Here is a 19,242-nt window from a genome sequence, read left to right as displayed (position 1 = left end):
GAAAAGACTCAAGTAAAGTACAAGTACCTCAACATTTGGACTTAGGTACAGTACTGGAGTAAATGTACTTAGTTACATTCCACCGCTGCTAAAAGCTTCCTAACCTTTGAATGGGAATGTATTGCGTCTTCCTCCTGACTGAACACAGACTGAAGCTTGTTCAGTCTCGTTAAAACACGCTGCTCACAGCCAACCAATAAAAACAGAGCAGGGGTCCTGTCATAGCTGTCGTGGGAACCGGACTGCCCTATTGTGTGCCTGTTTAAACTGTGTATTATATGGTTTGAGTGTAGAGTCAACCGGCCGGCCTGGGAAACACAACAGCTGTGCTACACTACACTACACTACACTACACACACTACACACACACACACACACACACACACACACACACACACACACACACACACACACACACACTCATAGTGCGTCTCACTATCTTTGTGGGGACCCGTCATTGACATAATGCATTCCCTAGCCCCTTACCCTAACCTTAACCATCACAACTAAATGCCTAACCTTAACCCTTACCCTCACCCTAACCAGAACCTAATTCTAACCCTAATCCTAAAACCAAGTCTTAACCCTCAAACAGCCCTTTAAAGTTGTGGGGTCCAGCATTTTGGCCCCACAAAGCTGTCCGGACCCCACAAGTATACTGGATCGCGGTTTTTGGACCCCACGAATGTAGTTAAACAAGACACACACACACACACACACACACACACACACACACACACACACACACACACGCTAGCTCCCTCAGTATCCTTTCATTGTTCTCTCTTCTCTCATCCCTGTCATTTCAAGCTAGGCTAACCTACCAATGAGATATAGTGAAGCTCTCTGGTAGTATAGACAAATGATCAAAGCGTCCATTTGACAGCCTGTCTGTACTAATCTGCCTCTGCCTCCACCTCCCCGCCTCATAACACATTCTCTCTATTATCTCTTCCACAGGAAGGAGAATTACAACAATCTGTATTCTCTCCAGGAATAATTTCACCACCAGTTTTATTGAGAACAAATTCCTCAAAAGCTGAGAATATTTTGCATCATCTTGTTTTCGGACTAATTCTCAGTCTGCGTCACACACTCATGTAAACATCTGCTTCCTCATTGTCAGAAAGCTTTCAACAGTATTGACGACACTTGGCTGAGTGCCAGATGTGTCCTGCAAACGCACACGCACACACACGCACGCACACACACACACACACACACACACACACACACACACACATGTCATCCCCAGCCCTGTGTCAGATTGATAACTCATGTTATTGATCATCTGTCTGTGTGCACCCTAGAGGATGGGCCCACACTTACACACTCACGCTAAGTGATCTGTGTGTGTGTGTGTGTGTGTGTGTGTGTGTGTGTGTGTGTGTGTGTGTGTGAGGTCTAGTAATAGTAATAGCCTGCTGAGCCTTTTAATCCCTTTAGGAGATCAGAGCTATGGATCAACGGTCACCAAGAGAGATCATCAGTATGTGTGTGTGTGTGTGTGTGTGTGTGTGTGTGTGTGTGTGTGTGTGTGTCATAACTGTTAACTGAACTGACAACATCATTTAATTCCATCTTAAGTGCTTTATGTCTGCCCTGTGTGTTTGCATCAGTTTCTTTGCTTTAACTGCCACTAATGTCATTATCTCATCTCCATCATCAAGAAACAGGGGAAAAGGTCATTTCTGTTTCATCGTGAGATCAACTTTTCCCACCTAATTCAAATCATTCATTCCTCATTCAGGAAAGGTCACAACCAGTGGATTCCCGTCCGGCTTTACTGACGATTCAGCCTCGCTGAATTCCAACACATGGATTTGTGCGTGTGAACCAGAGCCAAGCTGGGGGTGAGCGGCCAAACTGAGTGTTCCTGCAGGTTTGTTAATACGGCCTAATGCAAGAGAATGATTTTTTTTCGTATTTAATGTATGAATACGACACATTCATGAGAGAGGGTTAAAAAGTATTTAGTTTGATCCACTGGTTCCCCTGGCAAGATTATGTTGACCACACTCCTCCAAGAGGTCACTGATACGGTCCTATAGACACATCACCTCATTTTTCAACCTTAACACCTGAACACTATGGGCCCTAAGGGCACGGCGTGATGCGCCTGGCGCAGGTGCGTTTAGGGCGTGTCCAAACCCACTTTTGCTAGTTTGACAGCGGAAAAAGGGCGCATGGTTCAAAAGGGTTGTACTTAGTGTCTTCATTAATCAGAGGTGTGTTTTGGGCGTAACATGCAATCAACCAATCAGAGATCATCTCCCATTCCCTTTAAAAGCCAGGCGCGTTTGGACCTTGGAGCATTGCTATTATGATGACAGATCTGCAGCGTAATATTTTTATTTGTAATCTTTTGCATGTTTGTGTGCTGCTGCGCTTTCCTGTGTGTGTAACAAGCATAGTGTGTGCGCGCTGTGGACAAGCCTAGGATCATTTTACTAATTCGCTGTTAAAATAACAATGAAATGCTGCGTTATTGACTTTAGACCAGGTTTTTGTTGGTCAATGGCGCCATCACTTCCCACTGCCTCAAGATAGCAATACGCCAATAATTCACCTGAACACACCTCCCTGTAAGACCAGCATGCCCAGAATGCAACTGAACACACCTCCCTGTAAGACCAGCACGCCCGGAATGCACCTGAACACACCTCCCTGTAAGACCAGCACGCCCGGAATGCACCTGAACACACCTCCCTGTAAGACCAGCACGCCCATTATTTTTTGGGCATTTTTAGGCCTTTATTGACAGGGCAGCTGAAGACATGAAAGGGGAGAGAGAGGGGGAATGATATGCAGCAAAGGGCCACAGGTCGGAATCGAACCTGGGCCCCCTGCGTCGAGGCGTAAACCTCTATATGTGGGCACCCGCTCTACCAACTGAGCTATCCGGGCGCCCCTACTGAGTTAAGTTTGAGTAATTTCGGAAAACATTCGTCTTATAGATCGGTTTCCTGCTCTTAGCTTCTTTCCAGGGATGCTCTTCCCTTGTCAACATTACTCCATGCTGATCCTCGCCATCCTTTCACAGTTGTTAAGGCATGCACCTACATGCATTATGTAGCATTGGAATTGGAATTGACTGTGACTGTCACGTTGATTCTCTGACAAGCCCAATACACAGACAGGACTGAATGACAGCCAGCACACAGCTCCACCAAGTCCCTGTTCATCCCTGTTTCTTATGTGTCATCACAGAACTCTGGCCCGGGGGGCGGCTGTATACTTTCACATTTACTGACCTACATATCCACCAACGAAAATGCTCTGTGTCGTGTTCTCAGAATAAATCAGTGGCCTCGTAAAAGCTGCAGCTACTCTGACCTACCAACAATAAAACGCCTTCGCGCACATTAATTTACGAGGACTCAGTGAGGGAGAATTCCTCTACATGCAAACATTCAAACAAGCACACACACACACACACACACACACACACACACACACACACATATACTAGACAGAGTGTGTGGCACTAGCTGGGATGTTCACTCTTTTGTTCCATTTGTATGATTACGTCAAGCAGAAGTCATTGTTCAAGAGATGACCTTTGCTCCGAGCAATGTCCCTCCCTCCTTTCCAGCAGCCCCCCCCCCTCCCTCTCCCTCTCTTTCTTTCTCTTTCTCTGCTTTAAGCCGATGAGAAAAGGACAGTTGACGAGAAACCAGGGCGTGGGCTTTTGGTATACAAAACAAAAAGTAGGAAGAAATCCTCATCCGTAATATCTGGTGGTAAATACATGAAGCCCAATCTTCCAGCTTCAAAACGACCACAGATGTGGAGTTGAAAGAGAAAATGGGGTATAAATAGAGAGAGGCCTAATTACAGTTGGATGGTTGGGTGGTGTGTCTGAACTGGTGGACATGCTGCTTCAGATCCTCATCTCTACTCCCTGCTTGGTATCAGTGGACAGAGGCAGAACACAGTCAGCCAGATACTGTATGTATACAGTCAAACTGCTTCATTTCTCAAAGCAAATAAATGATTGTGTTTTCATTGATATTCACAAGTACAAAAATGACCTTACACACAGCCATGCTGTATTTATCTCATTTTTAAAATACATGTGTAGATATAGCCTCTGCATGAATGAATACATTACAGCCGCCTGTGTGTACAAATACAGTAGAATGTGCAGTGGAAGATACTGTACGTACAAATGATATAAACAAACATACAGCCATGTATGGAGTGGTTATATGCACATGTATACTGTATCATGCACACATTTGCGTTACAATCTCTCTGAAAAGATATGATGCTGCACAAACAAAATGTAATTCACCTCCATTGGATGGAGACAGACATCTCAGAGATGGATATAGGTAGACAGGTGAGACACATACAATATGTTTATGGGTAAACAGCACTTTATATGTGATTTGTGTATTGTCAGAAGCAACCACTGACAGAACCAAGGTTACTGCAACATATATTTAAACTCCATGTAACTCCTGTTGAAGTGTGACACTGCTGCTCGGGATCACAAAGAGAGAGAGACAAAGACGTGAAAAAAAATAAAAAGAGTTGGAGCCACAGCCTTTGAATGCCATGCCAGCTATGTGGCCACACACACACACACACACACACACACACACACACACACACACACACACACACAGAGGCACCAAGCGGCAGTGCAGGGGTCTTAACAGATTAGTGGGGGGGTGGCGGCATGTCTCCAAGAAAGAACCAACACACTCTACCCCCACTGAACTGAACTGGATTCCAACACCACATGGCATGACTAGTGTGTGTGTGTGTGTGTGTGTGTTCTCAGACTGGCTGTCTGGGAAAATCCAGATGGACTGACTTACCTCGAGATTACAGGACAGGACTGGTGATGAAATAAATATTGATTCATTAGGATGTCATTATATTGGTGTTAGCTACAACACATATTAGGGGCTGTTGAGTTGGCATTGTCTGTGTGTGTGTGTGTGTGTGTGTGTGTGTGTGTGTTCCACGTCATATTGGTCGTTGAACGCTCTGTGTGTTGGTCATTCCCATTCACAAAAACATCCACATTTACAAAAGGTATTAAAAAGCGAGTGAGGAGATGTTAAAATGTCCCATTCAACAACCACCCTACACCAGACTCTATTGTCCTTTTGGTGGGTTTATCCATTTCCCTCTCAAGAATCTTGAAATCCTGTTTGAATGGGCATTCCAGACACTTTTTCCAATCTTTGGGTCGCCTGGTCTCCTTGTGTAATAATGCTTGTATAGGCTCAACCCTGTTTTAGGACAACTTGGGCTATTAGGATATGTATGCTGCAATAATATATAACATTTATGGCTTTTGAAAAAGTTTTGGCAATCAGGAATAAACACTGTTACTAACACAAAGTGTCTCATATACACACACACACACACACACACACACACACACACACACACACACCCTCCTGTTTGTATCAGGTTAGGGTAATCTATTGGCTATATAATAATATATGATATATAATATATTTATTTCTCATAGGTCAGGAGATATTGAATATGACATAAAAGGTATATTTTGATGTTGTATACGACGTGTAAAATGAACATAACATGAAGGATTACAACGTAAAGGGTCGTTCAAATGTTGTAAATATTTCTTTAACACAGTCGCGATAGAAATGATAAAGAAAAATATACAATAGAGAGTTACATTTATACATTTATATTTGACAAAATATATCTTCATATCGCCCAGCCCTACTTCAGTCATGTGTGTGTGTGTGTGTGTGTGTGTGTGTGTGTGTGTGTGTGTGTGTGTGTGTGAGAGAACAGTCATCGCTACAGATATGTGTGGGAGTGTGCCAGACAGGTGTGTTGACTTCATTAGTCTCCAGTTAATCTCTCAGTATGTGGTGCAGCCTCACAAACTGGCAGTTAACACACACACACACACACACACACACACACACACACACACACACACACACACACACACACAGATATATAATCAGATTAATAATCACAAGTGATTGTTTTCATGCAATAAAATGGAAACTGACTTATTAACTGGTTTGTTTAACAAATTACACTTTGTCAGCATTTTAGACCCTCAGCTTAAAATAAGTGTGTGTGTGTGTGTGTGTGTGTGTGTGTGTGTGTGTGTGTGAGTGTTAAGATGGGATAAACTGTGACACGTGGCTGCTGACACACCCCTGCTAGCACATCCATGCCTTTGATGACAGCTGTGTCAGCTGACACTACTGCCTGACCTCCTGACACACACACACACACACACACACACACACACACACACACACACACACACACACACACACACACACACACACACACACACATTAAGTGATACGTTGGTGCAATGGACATATTTCGTGTGGGAACCCAGATTCTGTCCCCAGCCATGATTATCTTTAGCATCCATTAAAGGGCAATTTCAACCTGGACCCTATTTTCCCATGCATTCATGTCTAAGTGACTAATGAATACATAAAGTAACTAAAAAATCTTTGAAATTGTTCCAGTATTGAGTGAGAATGCTGTAACTGGAAAATAGGGTCTATGTTTAAAAATACCTAAAATGTAGATGCCCTTTAAGCATGTTTAAATATTAATACATTTCTTAACTTTAGCGACTTTTTATAATCTCATCCTGACCTTTTTCCAATAACCAAGACTGAGCGGAGAGTGGGTGGTTGCCGAAAGGGTTACCATCTCCCCCAAAATACAACCACCTAAAATCCTAGCAAAGCTCCATACTTAGGTCACGTAATGATTACGCTGATGAAGACTGTGAGGAGGAGTTGAAAGCTCAAACAAACAATAATAAATTGGCTTTGAGTTAAGATTTTCTTTTTCAAACTAGTGGTCAGGGTTCAAATCCGATCCGCGGCCCTTTGCTGCATGTCATCCCCCCTCTTTCTACCCTCTGTCTTCAGCAGTCCTATCAAATAAAGGCCAAAAAGCCTAAAAGTTAATCTTAAAAAACGTTGACGTATTGCAGCAATGGGCTGACACAGTCAATGCAGCGCCTGTGTATATATACATATACATATGACCATGGTGAGCAGGAGTTGAAAGCTCTGGAAAACAATAACACAGTAAGTGGACCTTGAGTTAATCTTTTTCAAACTGCGACTTCAAAGGTCAACTTTAACTCTAGTTAATAATATTGTCAATTCATGAACACACACGTGTAACTGGCGGGAATGAATTCCTAATCCATGTGCATGAATCAAAAAAACTAATTCAGACTCTGGAGAGATCAGGTCAAAAACAAAATGGCTCCGAGCTCTTGGTGTGCTGTGTCCAAAACGAAACAAAGAAATCTTCTTTTCCTGGCTCACAGTTTGGGATTCCCCTCACATTGCCCGTGTTAGCACCTCTGTTGGTCTGTTGACAGTCGTGTGCCTCTGATATTTGCTGTCTGCCTCGACAGTCTTACAAAGGGCCATTTGGTGTGTGAAGCCGAGCCGGAGCCTTCGTCAGCAGCTGAGGCTCTGCCTCTCCGCTCACTTCCTCCATCTTTCTCTCTCCATGCTGAAACAAACACTGCAGTTTTCACCACTCTTCAATTACTGCTCATCTGTGTGGATGGAAGAGAGAGAGAAAGACAGAAAGAGAGTGTGTGTGTGTGTGTGTGTGTGTGTGTGTGTGTGTGTGTGTGTCTTCCCTCAGGAGGAATTCCTTATCTCGTAATGACTAATTGGCAGGGTTGAAGTGTGTGTCTTTTTAGTTGGGTGTGTTTGTATGGAGAGGGAGGCGAGGGGAGGTAAGTGAGCATAAGAACAACTTGTTACAATGAAGGGCATCGGCAAGGAAAATACATGTAGAGCATGTGACGCACACACACACACAGACACCCAGACACACAGACACACACACACACACACACACACACACACACACACACAATCTCTTTGCTCTTGCACTGACAACAGAAGGTCTAGTACAGCTGTTAACTCTGTGATTTCTCAATTCCTAACTACTAATGGCTAATACTAATCACTAACGGCTGCAGGGAACCAGTGATTGACAGTGTTACTGTAAGTGTATCCTCTCTCTGTCAGTGTATAATAGACCAGCTGTGGACTCACTGTAAAGGCCCATTTATGCTTCTGCATTAAATTGACGCCGTGGGTGCGTACGTAGGTACGCAGAGATACCGACCCTACGCCGTAGCCTGACGTCACCTCTCAAAAGATTTAACTACACGTCGCGGTGATGCAGACAACAACTGTGATTGGTCTGCTTGGCCGCGGCTTGGTAGCGTTGCATTTCCCTCCCGACTCATTTCCTGTTTCTCCTTCTCCATAAACATGAAATCAAGGAGAGGGTTAACTTCTCCTGCTCCAGATTTCCCACCGTGGTCAGAAAGAACAGGGGAGACACTTTGTTTCTCTCACTATGACTCTAGAGTCACTACTCACTCTGAAGATAATCACCATCACTCTCACACTCGCTCGCTCTACCACACACTCCCCACGCACACACACACGCACACACACACAAACATGCAGGCCCTGCTATTCTCTTAAAGAGATACACTAGAATGACGCAGACACCAACGCACAAGTATAAACCTCAGGCCATTTAGTACGTAGGCTACGGAGAAAGCTCTGCATAGAGCCCCCGCAGAAGCAGAAATCTTTCTAGTGACGCCGCATAGGTAAACATATACTAACCTCTGGGACACCTCTCACTCTCCCTGGTGAATATAGACCAAGGGTATGACATCACTGTTACATGTCCACTAACCCCCTTCAGAGGTAATTAGGATGCCACTATATATGCAGCCGTGGCAGACAACACCCAGAGTGATGCGTTGGTAGTGGCTGCTACAGCCTGCACTATTCATTGTAACCTAAAATATGAACTTCTGGAAGAAATAAAACAAATGATTCCTCCATTCCCAGGTGATCTCAGGCAGGAGTGACGCTGAAACTAGAGAACCTAGTTGTCAGGGCGGCAATGAATCACCAGATTCTACAGGCTTTTCCTCCATGGAGCATGATCTCAGGAGACGTCATGGCATTACGTCATGGAATAGCTTATATGGGCTATAAATGGAAATGTTAGTGTAAGGGTGGGGCTAGAAGATATTGGTAGCTGCAAACTGTACTTTCTGTGGCATGTGTGCAACAACAATACTTTGCCATAATCATTCCTGTGACTGCTAGCTGTGTGTCTACTTGTTCTAACCCTGTAAAACTGTGTTCAAGGTATCTGCTGATGGAGCCTGAGTTGGAGCATAAAAGGCCCAGCCTCCTGGACTTTGGCCCTTCTTTGCTCTCGCTACTCTGCCAACACCATAAGCCCTGTTTCTATTTTGTTTGTTCTGTTGATCATTTTTGCATTAAATCACCCTACACACATCCACATTAACACTAGGGCTGCACAATATATCTTTTTTTTTTTTATCGTCATTGCAATATCAACTGTCGCAATATACACATCGCGAAAGGCTGCGACATATCGCGACACAAAACAGATTTTTTGTGTTAGTTGAAAGAAAATATCAGAAGAAAACTGCACTTTAAAATATAACGGTCATTCTTTTTTTAGTGGTGCTTTTATATTCAATGTAATGTTCAATTTGTCCATAAAAGAATGTTGAAAATGATTTTACTTTTATTTGTTTTAAATTCAACAAGCAATTTGTTGTATTGTAGAATACTGAAAGCAGCAGAAATGCAGAACTGAGCACATTTTAATATCTGTTTATGTATCGCGAGTAATATCGTTATCGCGATATTCAACAACATTATCACATATCGCACATTTTCCTCATATCCTGCAGCCCTAATTAACACTAGTGATGCTACTGATTTCCACACCTCACACTTGTATTTAGTTAAACCTTATACATATACTTTTGGTAATAAATACTTCAATTATTGGCAACTTGTGTATCTTCCCAGTTTTTGTCATGGCCTAGAGCCAGGTTCATGACAAAGTGGGGGCTCGTTTGGCTTTTGATCCCGTTTGTGCCTTGTAAGTTAATTGTAACATTCCCGGATTGGTTCAAATTGTAAAATGTTGCGCGTGTTGCTGCGTTTTGATCATTTCGGCATGAAAAATAACTTTAGGGACTAATCAATTATCAAAATAGTTTATCAAAATATAGGCGATTATTTTCCTGTCAATCGACTTATCGGGGGTTAACAGTTACAAATTTCAAATTAGAAATGAGTCTAGTTATTGGTTGCATTTGAAGCAGGAAGTTTTACATCCAATCACAGTAATGATGTTACCAAATAAATCAGACAATGCACAGGCAGTTTACTGATATCCCTGCAGTCGTGGTCTTGAGAGGTCTTGGAATAAAATCCCAAGTCCTCTTCATCTGAGACGAGACCGAGTAAAAACGCGATCAATTCCGAGACGAGACCTTCAAAAAGTGGTCTTGAGACCGGTCTCGAGTACTACAACGCTGACAGTGATATAGAATTAACATGCCTTTATTTGTCATTGCATGTTCACATGCAACAAAATATTCCTGTCTCTTTTAAAAGAAAAACTGTTCCCATTCACACATTACGATACAAAAATAGCTGTTAAAAGAGGTAAAAATATGATCACACACAATAACTCGCTGGTGCACAAGTATAGAGTGATCTTGTTTCATTCCTATTTGCCCACGTCGCCCATCTTGAGCATTTTGAGAATTTTTTTTTCATCCCTGCAGTTGGCATGACTGGAACTTAGCAGGAAGACATCTTGTGAGTTTATTACTTTATCATCAAAAGGGAAATAAAAAAAAATCCTTACAAACTACAAAATGAATTGTCCTCATGCTAGAGTCCTATAGCGGCGTTTTAATGAATTTAAGTCTTCACACTCCACTTCCCAGTGTCCCACTGGACTGAAACAACCTGGTGAGCTGTTCAGCTTGATAAGAAGGAAGAGACATGCTGGAGAGAGCAGAGAGACAGAAAAGGTAGAGAAGGAAGGGACAATACGGAGGACAAAAGAAGGAAGAAACGCTGACAGAATAAACACTAGGCTGTGTGTGTGTGTGTGTGTGTGTGTGTGTGTGTGTGTGTGTGTGTGTGTGAGAGAGTTTGCATGCATGTGTGTGCGTCCGTGCATGCGGAGGAGGATCAGTGAAATAATAAAATTGTTAATAATTCAGCTCTGATCTTGTGGTTGGGTGAGTAAGCACTTTACTGCACCAGCAGGTGACAGGCTGTGTGTGTGTGTGTGTGTGTGTGTGTGTGTGTGTGTGTGTGTATAATGACGGTGATGTTGGGTCCAGCTGCTCCCCTGTTCCTTAACACATGAACTCATCCGTGTTCCTCTGTCTGTCTGTCTGTCTGTCTCAAACTGCTTCATAATAAATTCATATTCGGGAACTGAACGCTTTATCATAAATTCACAATGTTATTGTGTCCACAGAGCTTCCCTCCAAACTGTATTTCTGTGGGAAACTATCTCTCCAACGGCATCATTGGACACTAAAGGTGGATATGTGGCCTCTTAGACACTGTTGAAAAGACTTTTTTTAGAACAGCTATATAAGAATGTGGGAAGAGACGCTGGTTGTCTTATTTTGCCACAGAGCGAGAGTGCGTGCTGAGCCATGCTCTGAGCAACTGCAATTAGATCTTGTAATGTGCACAGCACCAATGAGCTTTTATAGGACGGCATGGCATGGAAAGAGTTGTAATTTACCATGGTGACCCTCTGCCTTGAGGACACAGTCTAACTACATACGACCACAGCGTGGCGTTCCACAGAACATCTTAGGATGCTTTCACACCTGAGCATTTTGGTCCATTTTAACGGAACCCTGGAGCGTTTGGTCAGATAGTGCAGTTGGTTTGGGGCGGTGTGAAAGCTCATTCAAACTCTAATGTGCACCACACAACTGAACTCTAGTCTGCTTGGAAACAGGGGTCTCTGTTCTCTTTCTAGTGCTTTCTAGAGTTCAGTTCACTTGAAAGCGTGAAAGCACAAGTCGACCCAAATATAGGCAGCAAACTAAAAAACAGAGCATTTACTAGCCTGCAGTTTCAACCTCTCACACAATTTACAGCCTTAAATATGATTTAAGGGATGATAACTTTCAGATCTATAAGCTATTGTGAGCACACATCACTGGTCGTCTGTCATCTGTCTCTCATCAGGGCCCGCCCTCTCCTTCGCTCGCTGTCTGTCAGCTGCTCACATTGTTCGCCTCCTTCTAAAATATTAGAAACACTAAGGCAGAACCAAACAACCCAAGCCGTTACAAATTTGTATAAATTTGCCCCCCAAAATCTTGGTCTTGACTCGGTCTCAATCCCCCAAAGTCCTGGTCTTGACTCGGACTCAACCCCCCTAAGTCTTGGTCTTGACTCTGTCTCAACCCCCAAAAATCTTGGTCTTGACTCTGCCCCCCAAAGTCTTGGTCGTGACTCGATCTCAACCCCCCAAAGTCTTGGTCTTCTCTCGGCCTCAACCCCTCAAAGTCTTGGTCTTGACTCGGTCTCAACCCCCCTAAGTCTTGGTCTTGTCTCTGTGTCGATACACTCTGGTCTTGGTAATGACTTGGTCTCGGTTTAGGTGGTCTTGACACTGTAATGTAAACTGTGCCATGTAAAAACTCCCTGAACCTCTCCACTGAGCCCCAGAATAAAAAGAGTCAGGTGACGGCTCCAACTGATCTATAACTGCCTGGCAGATAGCCAATAACAGTCTGCAAACTTTATCACACAGCACAAAGAGCAACCTTGAGATTTTGCTTTGACAGAAAATAGACGCACACCAGAAAGTAGTGACAATAGCAGGAAGTGTGTGTGCATGATACACAAACATCCACAGCTCCGGCCAGGAACAATTAGACTACATGATCTATTCTCATCTGCTGCTTCAAGATGTTTCATTTAGAAACTGACTTCAGTAACATATTCTCTCTCTCCCCTTCATTCCTTTTCTTCTCTGTTTCCTTTCAGTTATTTGCATTTAGTGTCACATCAAAAATGACTTAAACTGATTGATTATCAAAATAGTTGGCCACTGATTTGATAGTTGACAACTAATCGATTAATCTTTGCAGCTCTATCAAAGAAAAAATGTCATGTTATGGAACAAAACTGAAATATGTCTTTGCCTGTAGTGTCTCCTGTTATGTAATTATGTTTAGCAAGATAAAAACAGATATTGATTTTATAAATTTGGATGATGCTTAAAGACTGAGAAGGTTGTTATGTGAAACATAAATTAGTTATCTTGAGAAAGCCTGGGAGAAGAGACAAAAAGCTCTTTACCGAGATGATTTGTAGATATTTGTTTGTACAGTGGTTATGGAAAGTATTCAGACCCCTTTCAATTTTTCACTCTTTGTTTCATTGCAGCCATTTGCTAAAATCAAAAAAGTTCATTTTATTTCTCATTAATGTACACTCAGCACCCCATCTTGACAGAAAAAAACAGAAATGTAGGAATGTTTGCAAATTTATTAAAAAAGAAAAACTGAAATATCACATGGTCATAAGTATTCAGACCCTTTGCTGTGACACTCATATTTAACTCACATGCTGTCCATTTCTTCTGATCCTCCTGGAGATGGTTCTACTCCTTCATTGGAGTCCTGCTGTGTTTAATTAAACTGATTGGACTTGATTAGGAAAGGCACACACCTGTCTATAAAAGACCTTACTGCTCACAGTGCATGTCAGAGCAAATGAGAATTATGAGGTCGAAGGAACTGCCCAAGGAGCTCAGAGACAGAACTGTGGCAAGGCACAGATCTGGCCAAGGTTACAAAATGATTTCTGCAGCACTCAAGGTTCCTAAGAGCACAGTGGCCTCCATAATCCTTAAATGGAAGAAGTTTGGGACGACCAGAACTCTTCCTAGACCTGGCCGTCCAGCCAAACTGAGCAATCGTGGGAGAAGAGCCTTGGTGAGAGAGGTAAAGAAGAACCCAAAGATCACTGTGGCTGAGCTCCAGAGATGCAGTAGGGAGATGGGAGAAAGTTCCACAAAGTCAACTATCACTGCAGCCCTCCACCAGTCGGGGCTTTATGGCAGAGTGGCCCGACGGAAGCCTCTCCTCAGTGCAAGACGTATGAAAGCCCGCATAGAGTTTGCCAAAAAACACATACAGGACTCCCAGACTATGAGAAATAAGATGCTCTGGTCTGATGAGACCAAGATTGAACTTTTTGGCGTTAATTCTAAGCGGTATGTGTGGAGAAAACCAGGCACTGCTCATCATCTGCCCAATAAATTCCAAACAGTGAAACATGGTGGTGGCAGCATCATGCTATGGGGGTGTTTTTCAGCTGCAGGGACAGGACGACTGGTTGCAATTGAAGGAAAGATGAATGCGGCCAAGTACAGAGATATCCTGGAAGAAAACCTCATCCAGAGTGCTCAGGACCTCAGACTGGGCCGAAGGAACAAGACAATGACCCTACGCACACAGCTAAAATTACAAAGGAGTGGCTTCGGAACAACTCTGTGACCATTCTTGACTGGCCCAGCCAGAGCCCTGACCTAAACCCAACTGAGCATCTCTGGAGAGACCTGAAAATGGCTGTCCACCAACGTTCACCATCCAACCTGACGGAACTGGAGAGGATCTGCAAGGAAGAATGGCAGAGGATCCCCAAATCCAGGTGTGAAAAACTTGTTGCATCATTCCCAAGAAGACTCATGGCTGTACTAGCTCAAAAGGGTGCTTCTACTCAATACTGAGCAAAGGGTCTGAATACTTATGACCATGTGACAGTTTTTCTTTTTTAATAAATTTGCAAATATTTCTACATTTGTTTTTTTCTGTCAAGATGGGGTGCTGTGTGTAGAAAAAGTGTGAGAAATAAAATGAACTTTTTTGATTTTAGCAAATGGCTGCAATGAAACAAAGAGTGAAAAATTTAAAGGGGTCTGAATACTTTCTGTACCCACTGTATGTACAGTTTTGGTCTTTTTTTCATGTTTTTTGTTCATTTATTTCATTTTATTCTTCTTTTTTCTGTTATTTATGTATTTCTCCATATGCTATGTATATGCGAGACTGAAGATGTCTATTAAATAGGCTGGTGGTGTCTTGTTATCCCATATGGGATGGGCCAAATGTTTGGCATCATACAGAAATGAAATAAAACATCCATCCAATAATGTTTCTTCACAGAATTACTTCACTTCCTTACCTTGCCCAGGGGCTTGTTGCTGTTCTCCCAGCTCCTCTTATCCAGGGAGGGGGGCACCTGGTACACATCCTGCCCAGCTCCTGTCCCCCCGGCTGGGGTCGCTCCCTGGCCAGGCCCTGGGCCTACAGAGGGGGGCACCTGGTAGATGTCCTGGTACTGTCTCTGGGCCCGAGCTGGGGCCTTGCTGGGGGGTCCTGGAGGGAGTCCGCTTGGGCCAGAGGGGATCTGGTACAGACTCTGTGGACTGGGTTTGGGGCCGTGGGAGGGGGGCATCATGTAGATGGAGTCAGGGTTGGGCTGTGCGGGGCTGGGGGAGGAGTAGGCCGGATGCATGGGCGTGTACTGTGCCGAATGGAGGGGCTTGTTGGGATACCCGGAGGAGGAAGTAGCGCTGGCGGCCGACGACGGAGAGGGGGATTGTTGGGCGTAGGCGCTCAGAGGGGGGAGGGGTCGCTGGGAGGAGGGACAGGAAGTGGCTGGCTCTGGTGTGGAAGGCGTGGCCTGCTGCTGCTTGCTGTCGTACATGCCGACAAGGATCTTGAGTCGGTTGCCGGGGACGATGCCTTGGCGACCATGGAGCGAGCAGAGCCACCAGCCATCCAAACCCTGCGTGTCCCGCTCCAACACCGTCATGATGTCCCCCTTACGGAAGGACAGCTCGTCCGGAGACTCCGCCACATTGTCGTACAGCGCCTTGGCCAGCACGTTCTGCAGGAGAAGGACAGGTATATATTAGAAACATAATGTACATTGTTGCCATGTACTGTTAACCCTTAGAGAACGGATGGCCAGCAGCCGCAGGACGTCATTGTTTACATGACTTACATGTTTAAAGCGATCTTAAATTAAAACCAGAACAGCTAGAACGTTCGTCTTTCCCATCATCACGTTGTACGCTCCTGATGACGACATCACGTTACGTGACAAAACCGCAGGCGGGCCATTTCTATTGAAGATTAAAATTTAATAACACCACTATGGTCTGCTCGTAAAAATATAATATAATAAGCATATCTCAACAACAAAAAAGAGTGTTTGGAAATATTTTGTACATATATAAATCTTTTGGATCAACATGTTTTGTGTGTTTATTTAATTATTTACACATTTTCAATACTTGTATTAATTATTATGGTTTATTGACTTGCATAACCTTTTAGCTTAGGTTGTACTGATTTTAGAGATATGAAACATTTGAAGATACTCCAGGAAATAACATCACAAAGAGCAAAAATACCAACGTAGGACTGTTTCTATTGCAGAGTTCAAAGGGTTAAATGTAGCCCTGATAAAGCGGAGCAACAGGTGAACACGTCGTCCCCGAGGACGGTTTGTAACATATCTGTACTGTGTGGAACAAGAAGAGCTCCAGCGGAAGACACAACAGCTCATTGTGTGGTTTATGTATATTCAAAGTTTGCAGTCTCAGGGGTTTTCCCTACATTATAAGACTTAGGTGCAGAACCCAGGCTGTTGTGGGCATCCATACTGTTATGGCGTTTTTCCGTTACATGGTACCCGCTCCACTCGCCTCGACTCGCCTTTTTTGGTTTTCCATTATGATAAAAAGTGCCTGGTACCTGCCAACAGGTAGGCTACTTTATTTAGTATCACCTCCGTCGAGATTCCAAGCGAGCTGCGGCGATACCAAAAGGTGACCTGAAAACCTGCAGACTCCTGATTGGTCGGAGAGAATCGTCACTAATCACTGCGTCATCATTGCTAGCGACAGACGGGGGGGTCCTGAACAAACCCGCCATTTTTAAATAGTTTAGCCAGCGGTGTTTTATTTTTGCTGCCTCCAGCTTCTTTCTTCTTTTGAAACAAAATTTTTCTTGCAGAGAGTTAAAAACAACACACCTTCGACGTTCTGTGTGTGTGTCACGTTAGGTCACGGCAGTTTCCTGTGGCATCGCTATGACGACCAGCCACACTCGCGGTACTAAATCTGCAATGGAAAATGGAGGACGGGGCACCGCGGTCGAGTCGAGCCGAGCCAAGTAGAGTAGAGCTGGTACTAGCAGTGGGTAAGCGCCATTAGACTGACTGTTGGATGTAAAGTCTCCCATTTCATGGTCACAGGTTTTGTTGTCTTAAAAGCAAGATGTAATACTTATTTTCCTGGAGCTGCCTCACCACCATCAACAATTTATTTAGATTTTTTTGCAGTTGTGAGCAGCTGTTCCTGCAATACATGCTGGCTCAGTGGTGTCCATCAACAGCACGCTAAAAAATGAAGCACATTTAGTATGCATACTCGCTTTTTTAAGATACTTAGAATGAGTATGTAGTATGCATTTGGAGCCCAGCCGCTGTGTGTTGAGCCATGGGGAGTGTGTCTGTCCTACCATGTGAAGAAAAGAGAAAACTCCCAGCCACAGCTGTGCACATAATTAGAATGGCAGCTACAGCCATATCCTAATTTAATTTCATAAATGGCATTCTGTTACGTGTGTTAGCATGCAGCCTGAGAGAGGGCAAAGTACAAGGACACTGAACTGCTATCACTGCTTGATCTTGGGTAAAGTCTGGCCTCGACAAACCAACATGAAACCATAAATACGGTTCATAGGTCTAATCAATATGAGTGGGATTCATATTCAAAAACTATCTGATCTGCAGTTTTCCAACATTTAGTGAACAGAATGGGGATCATATCGCACTGCATACATCATCATCATTCATTTACAACACAGCGACAGCAAACACACACACAGTACACACATACAGTACACAACACACATACAGTACACACAGCAGCAGGAGGCTCAATAAGTTTCAAAGCCACATGATGGTATAATAGAAAATACAGTTTAAAAAAAATCACCAGACACACACACACACACACACACACACACACACACACACACACACACACACACACACACACACACAGCGTGTAAACAGAAACACCTCCCTTCAGTCTCTTTGAAACTAAACCAATATTTGTCATCCACGTCTGAACTCTGCCTGCTCTCCTCCCTCTCTGACTATCACAGGCTAGTACAGCCTGTGCCGGCTACACACACAAACACACACAGACACACACAGACACACACAGACACACACACAGGCAAACCTAAAACCTCCAGAGCACATATACTGAAATTGGACTTATCAGTAAAGTCTGAGACAGCTGAACTTTTGTAATGAACAATATTTGAATTTTCATATTGTGGATTTTTCAATGAGAAAGAAAGTGTTTGTCATTTTAAGAAGTTTGTATGAGGTAATTTAATATGCCATCTTTAAACCATATCAGATACAAATTATTATTATTGAAATCAGAGGCTTGAAAACATAACTGGAGGGGATCTTCTGACCAGCAGCTGTACCTCTCGCATGCTGGATGTCTGGACACATCTGCGGAAGATTGCCAAGGATGATCAGATTATGCAAAAACATTATTGTATTACAAGAGGATATAAGGTGTGATGTGGACCGAGAACTAGACTAACACTGTACTTTTTCTATATCTGTCCTGTACACGCATGTACAGTATAGTGAATATGTAGAGTTTTGTTCTGCATTACTAAACCAGAAACATGTGGGTGGTGCGCTGGGTTAAATGCTGAGGACAAATTTTGTTTCAATGTATGTAAGTGCTGAGAAATGACAATAAATGACTTTAGTTTTATTTTATGCACTTGGAATTACTCTGCAGAAATGGCAAACAAATCAATCTCTGATTCATTTCTGTGACATATACTGTGAAGTCGCAAAATCCATGCAATCAAGAAGTGACCTTCTTTCTATGGTAGTGGAGACTTAGTTAATGCAAAATTAATAAAAGATACTTTTTCAAAGACAACAGTGATCCGTATTGCACTGCTACGTGTTGTCGGTGTTGTTTTAGGCCGTTGTGTAATGAGACTGAGTGTTACTGTTGGGAGACAGATGTCTAGTTGCATTAAGGATGTGTGATGTGCTAGGCTGCAAGTAAAGAAAACTGTGAGTAGCCAGCTGGTGTCCCTGAGGTCATTCACACTAAGGAGTGTCTATGTGTGTCTACTTACTCAAAAGTTGCTCCAAACATTCATTTTGCTTTATGCAGTTATCCACAAAAATACATAGACCAGAAGCTCTGGTGTAGTGTTTTACAGTATAACAACCAGAGACGTGGACTTGAGGG

At 43.3% G+C, this 19,242-nt stretch overlaps 1 protein-coding gene across 1 annotated transcript in view; it reads right to left on the bottom strand.

Moving 5' to 3' along the window:
• The window catches only part of bcar1 (BCAR1 scaffold protein, Cas family member), a 47,158-nt gene that overhangs the window by 10,686 nt on the left and 17,230 nt on the right, over nt 1-19,242 (bottom strand). Inside the window, exon 2 of the mRNA XM_078257925.1 lies at nt 15,111-15,818. Coding sequence (XP_078114051.1) covers nt 15,111-15,818 — 708 coding nt within the window. The remainder of the gene's footprint in view (nt 1-15,110; nt 15,819-19,242) is intronic.

This window comes from Sander vitreus, chromosome 8, assembly GCF_031162955.1.
Source record: "Sander vitreus isolate 19-12246 chromosome 8, sanVit1, whole genome shotgun sequence".
Lineage (NCBI taxonomy): Eukaryota > Metazoa > Chordata > Actinopteri > Perciformes > Percidae > Sander > Sander vitreus.
The sequence above is the reverse complement of the archived record's forward strand: the minus strand, read 5'-3'. Positions and strand labels throughout refer to the sequence as shown.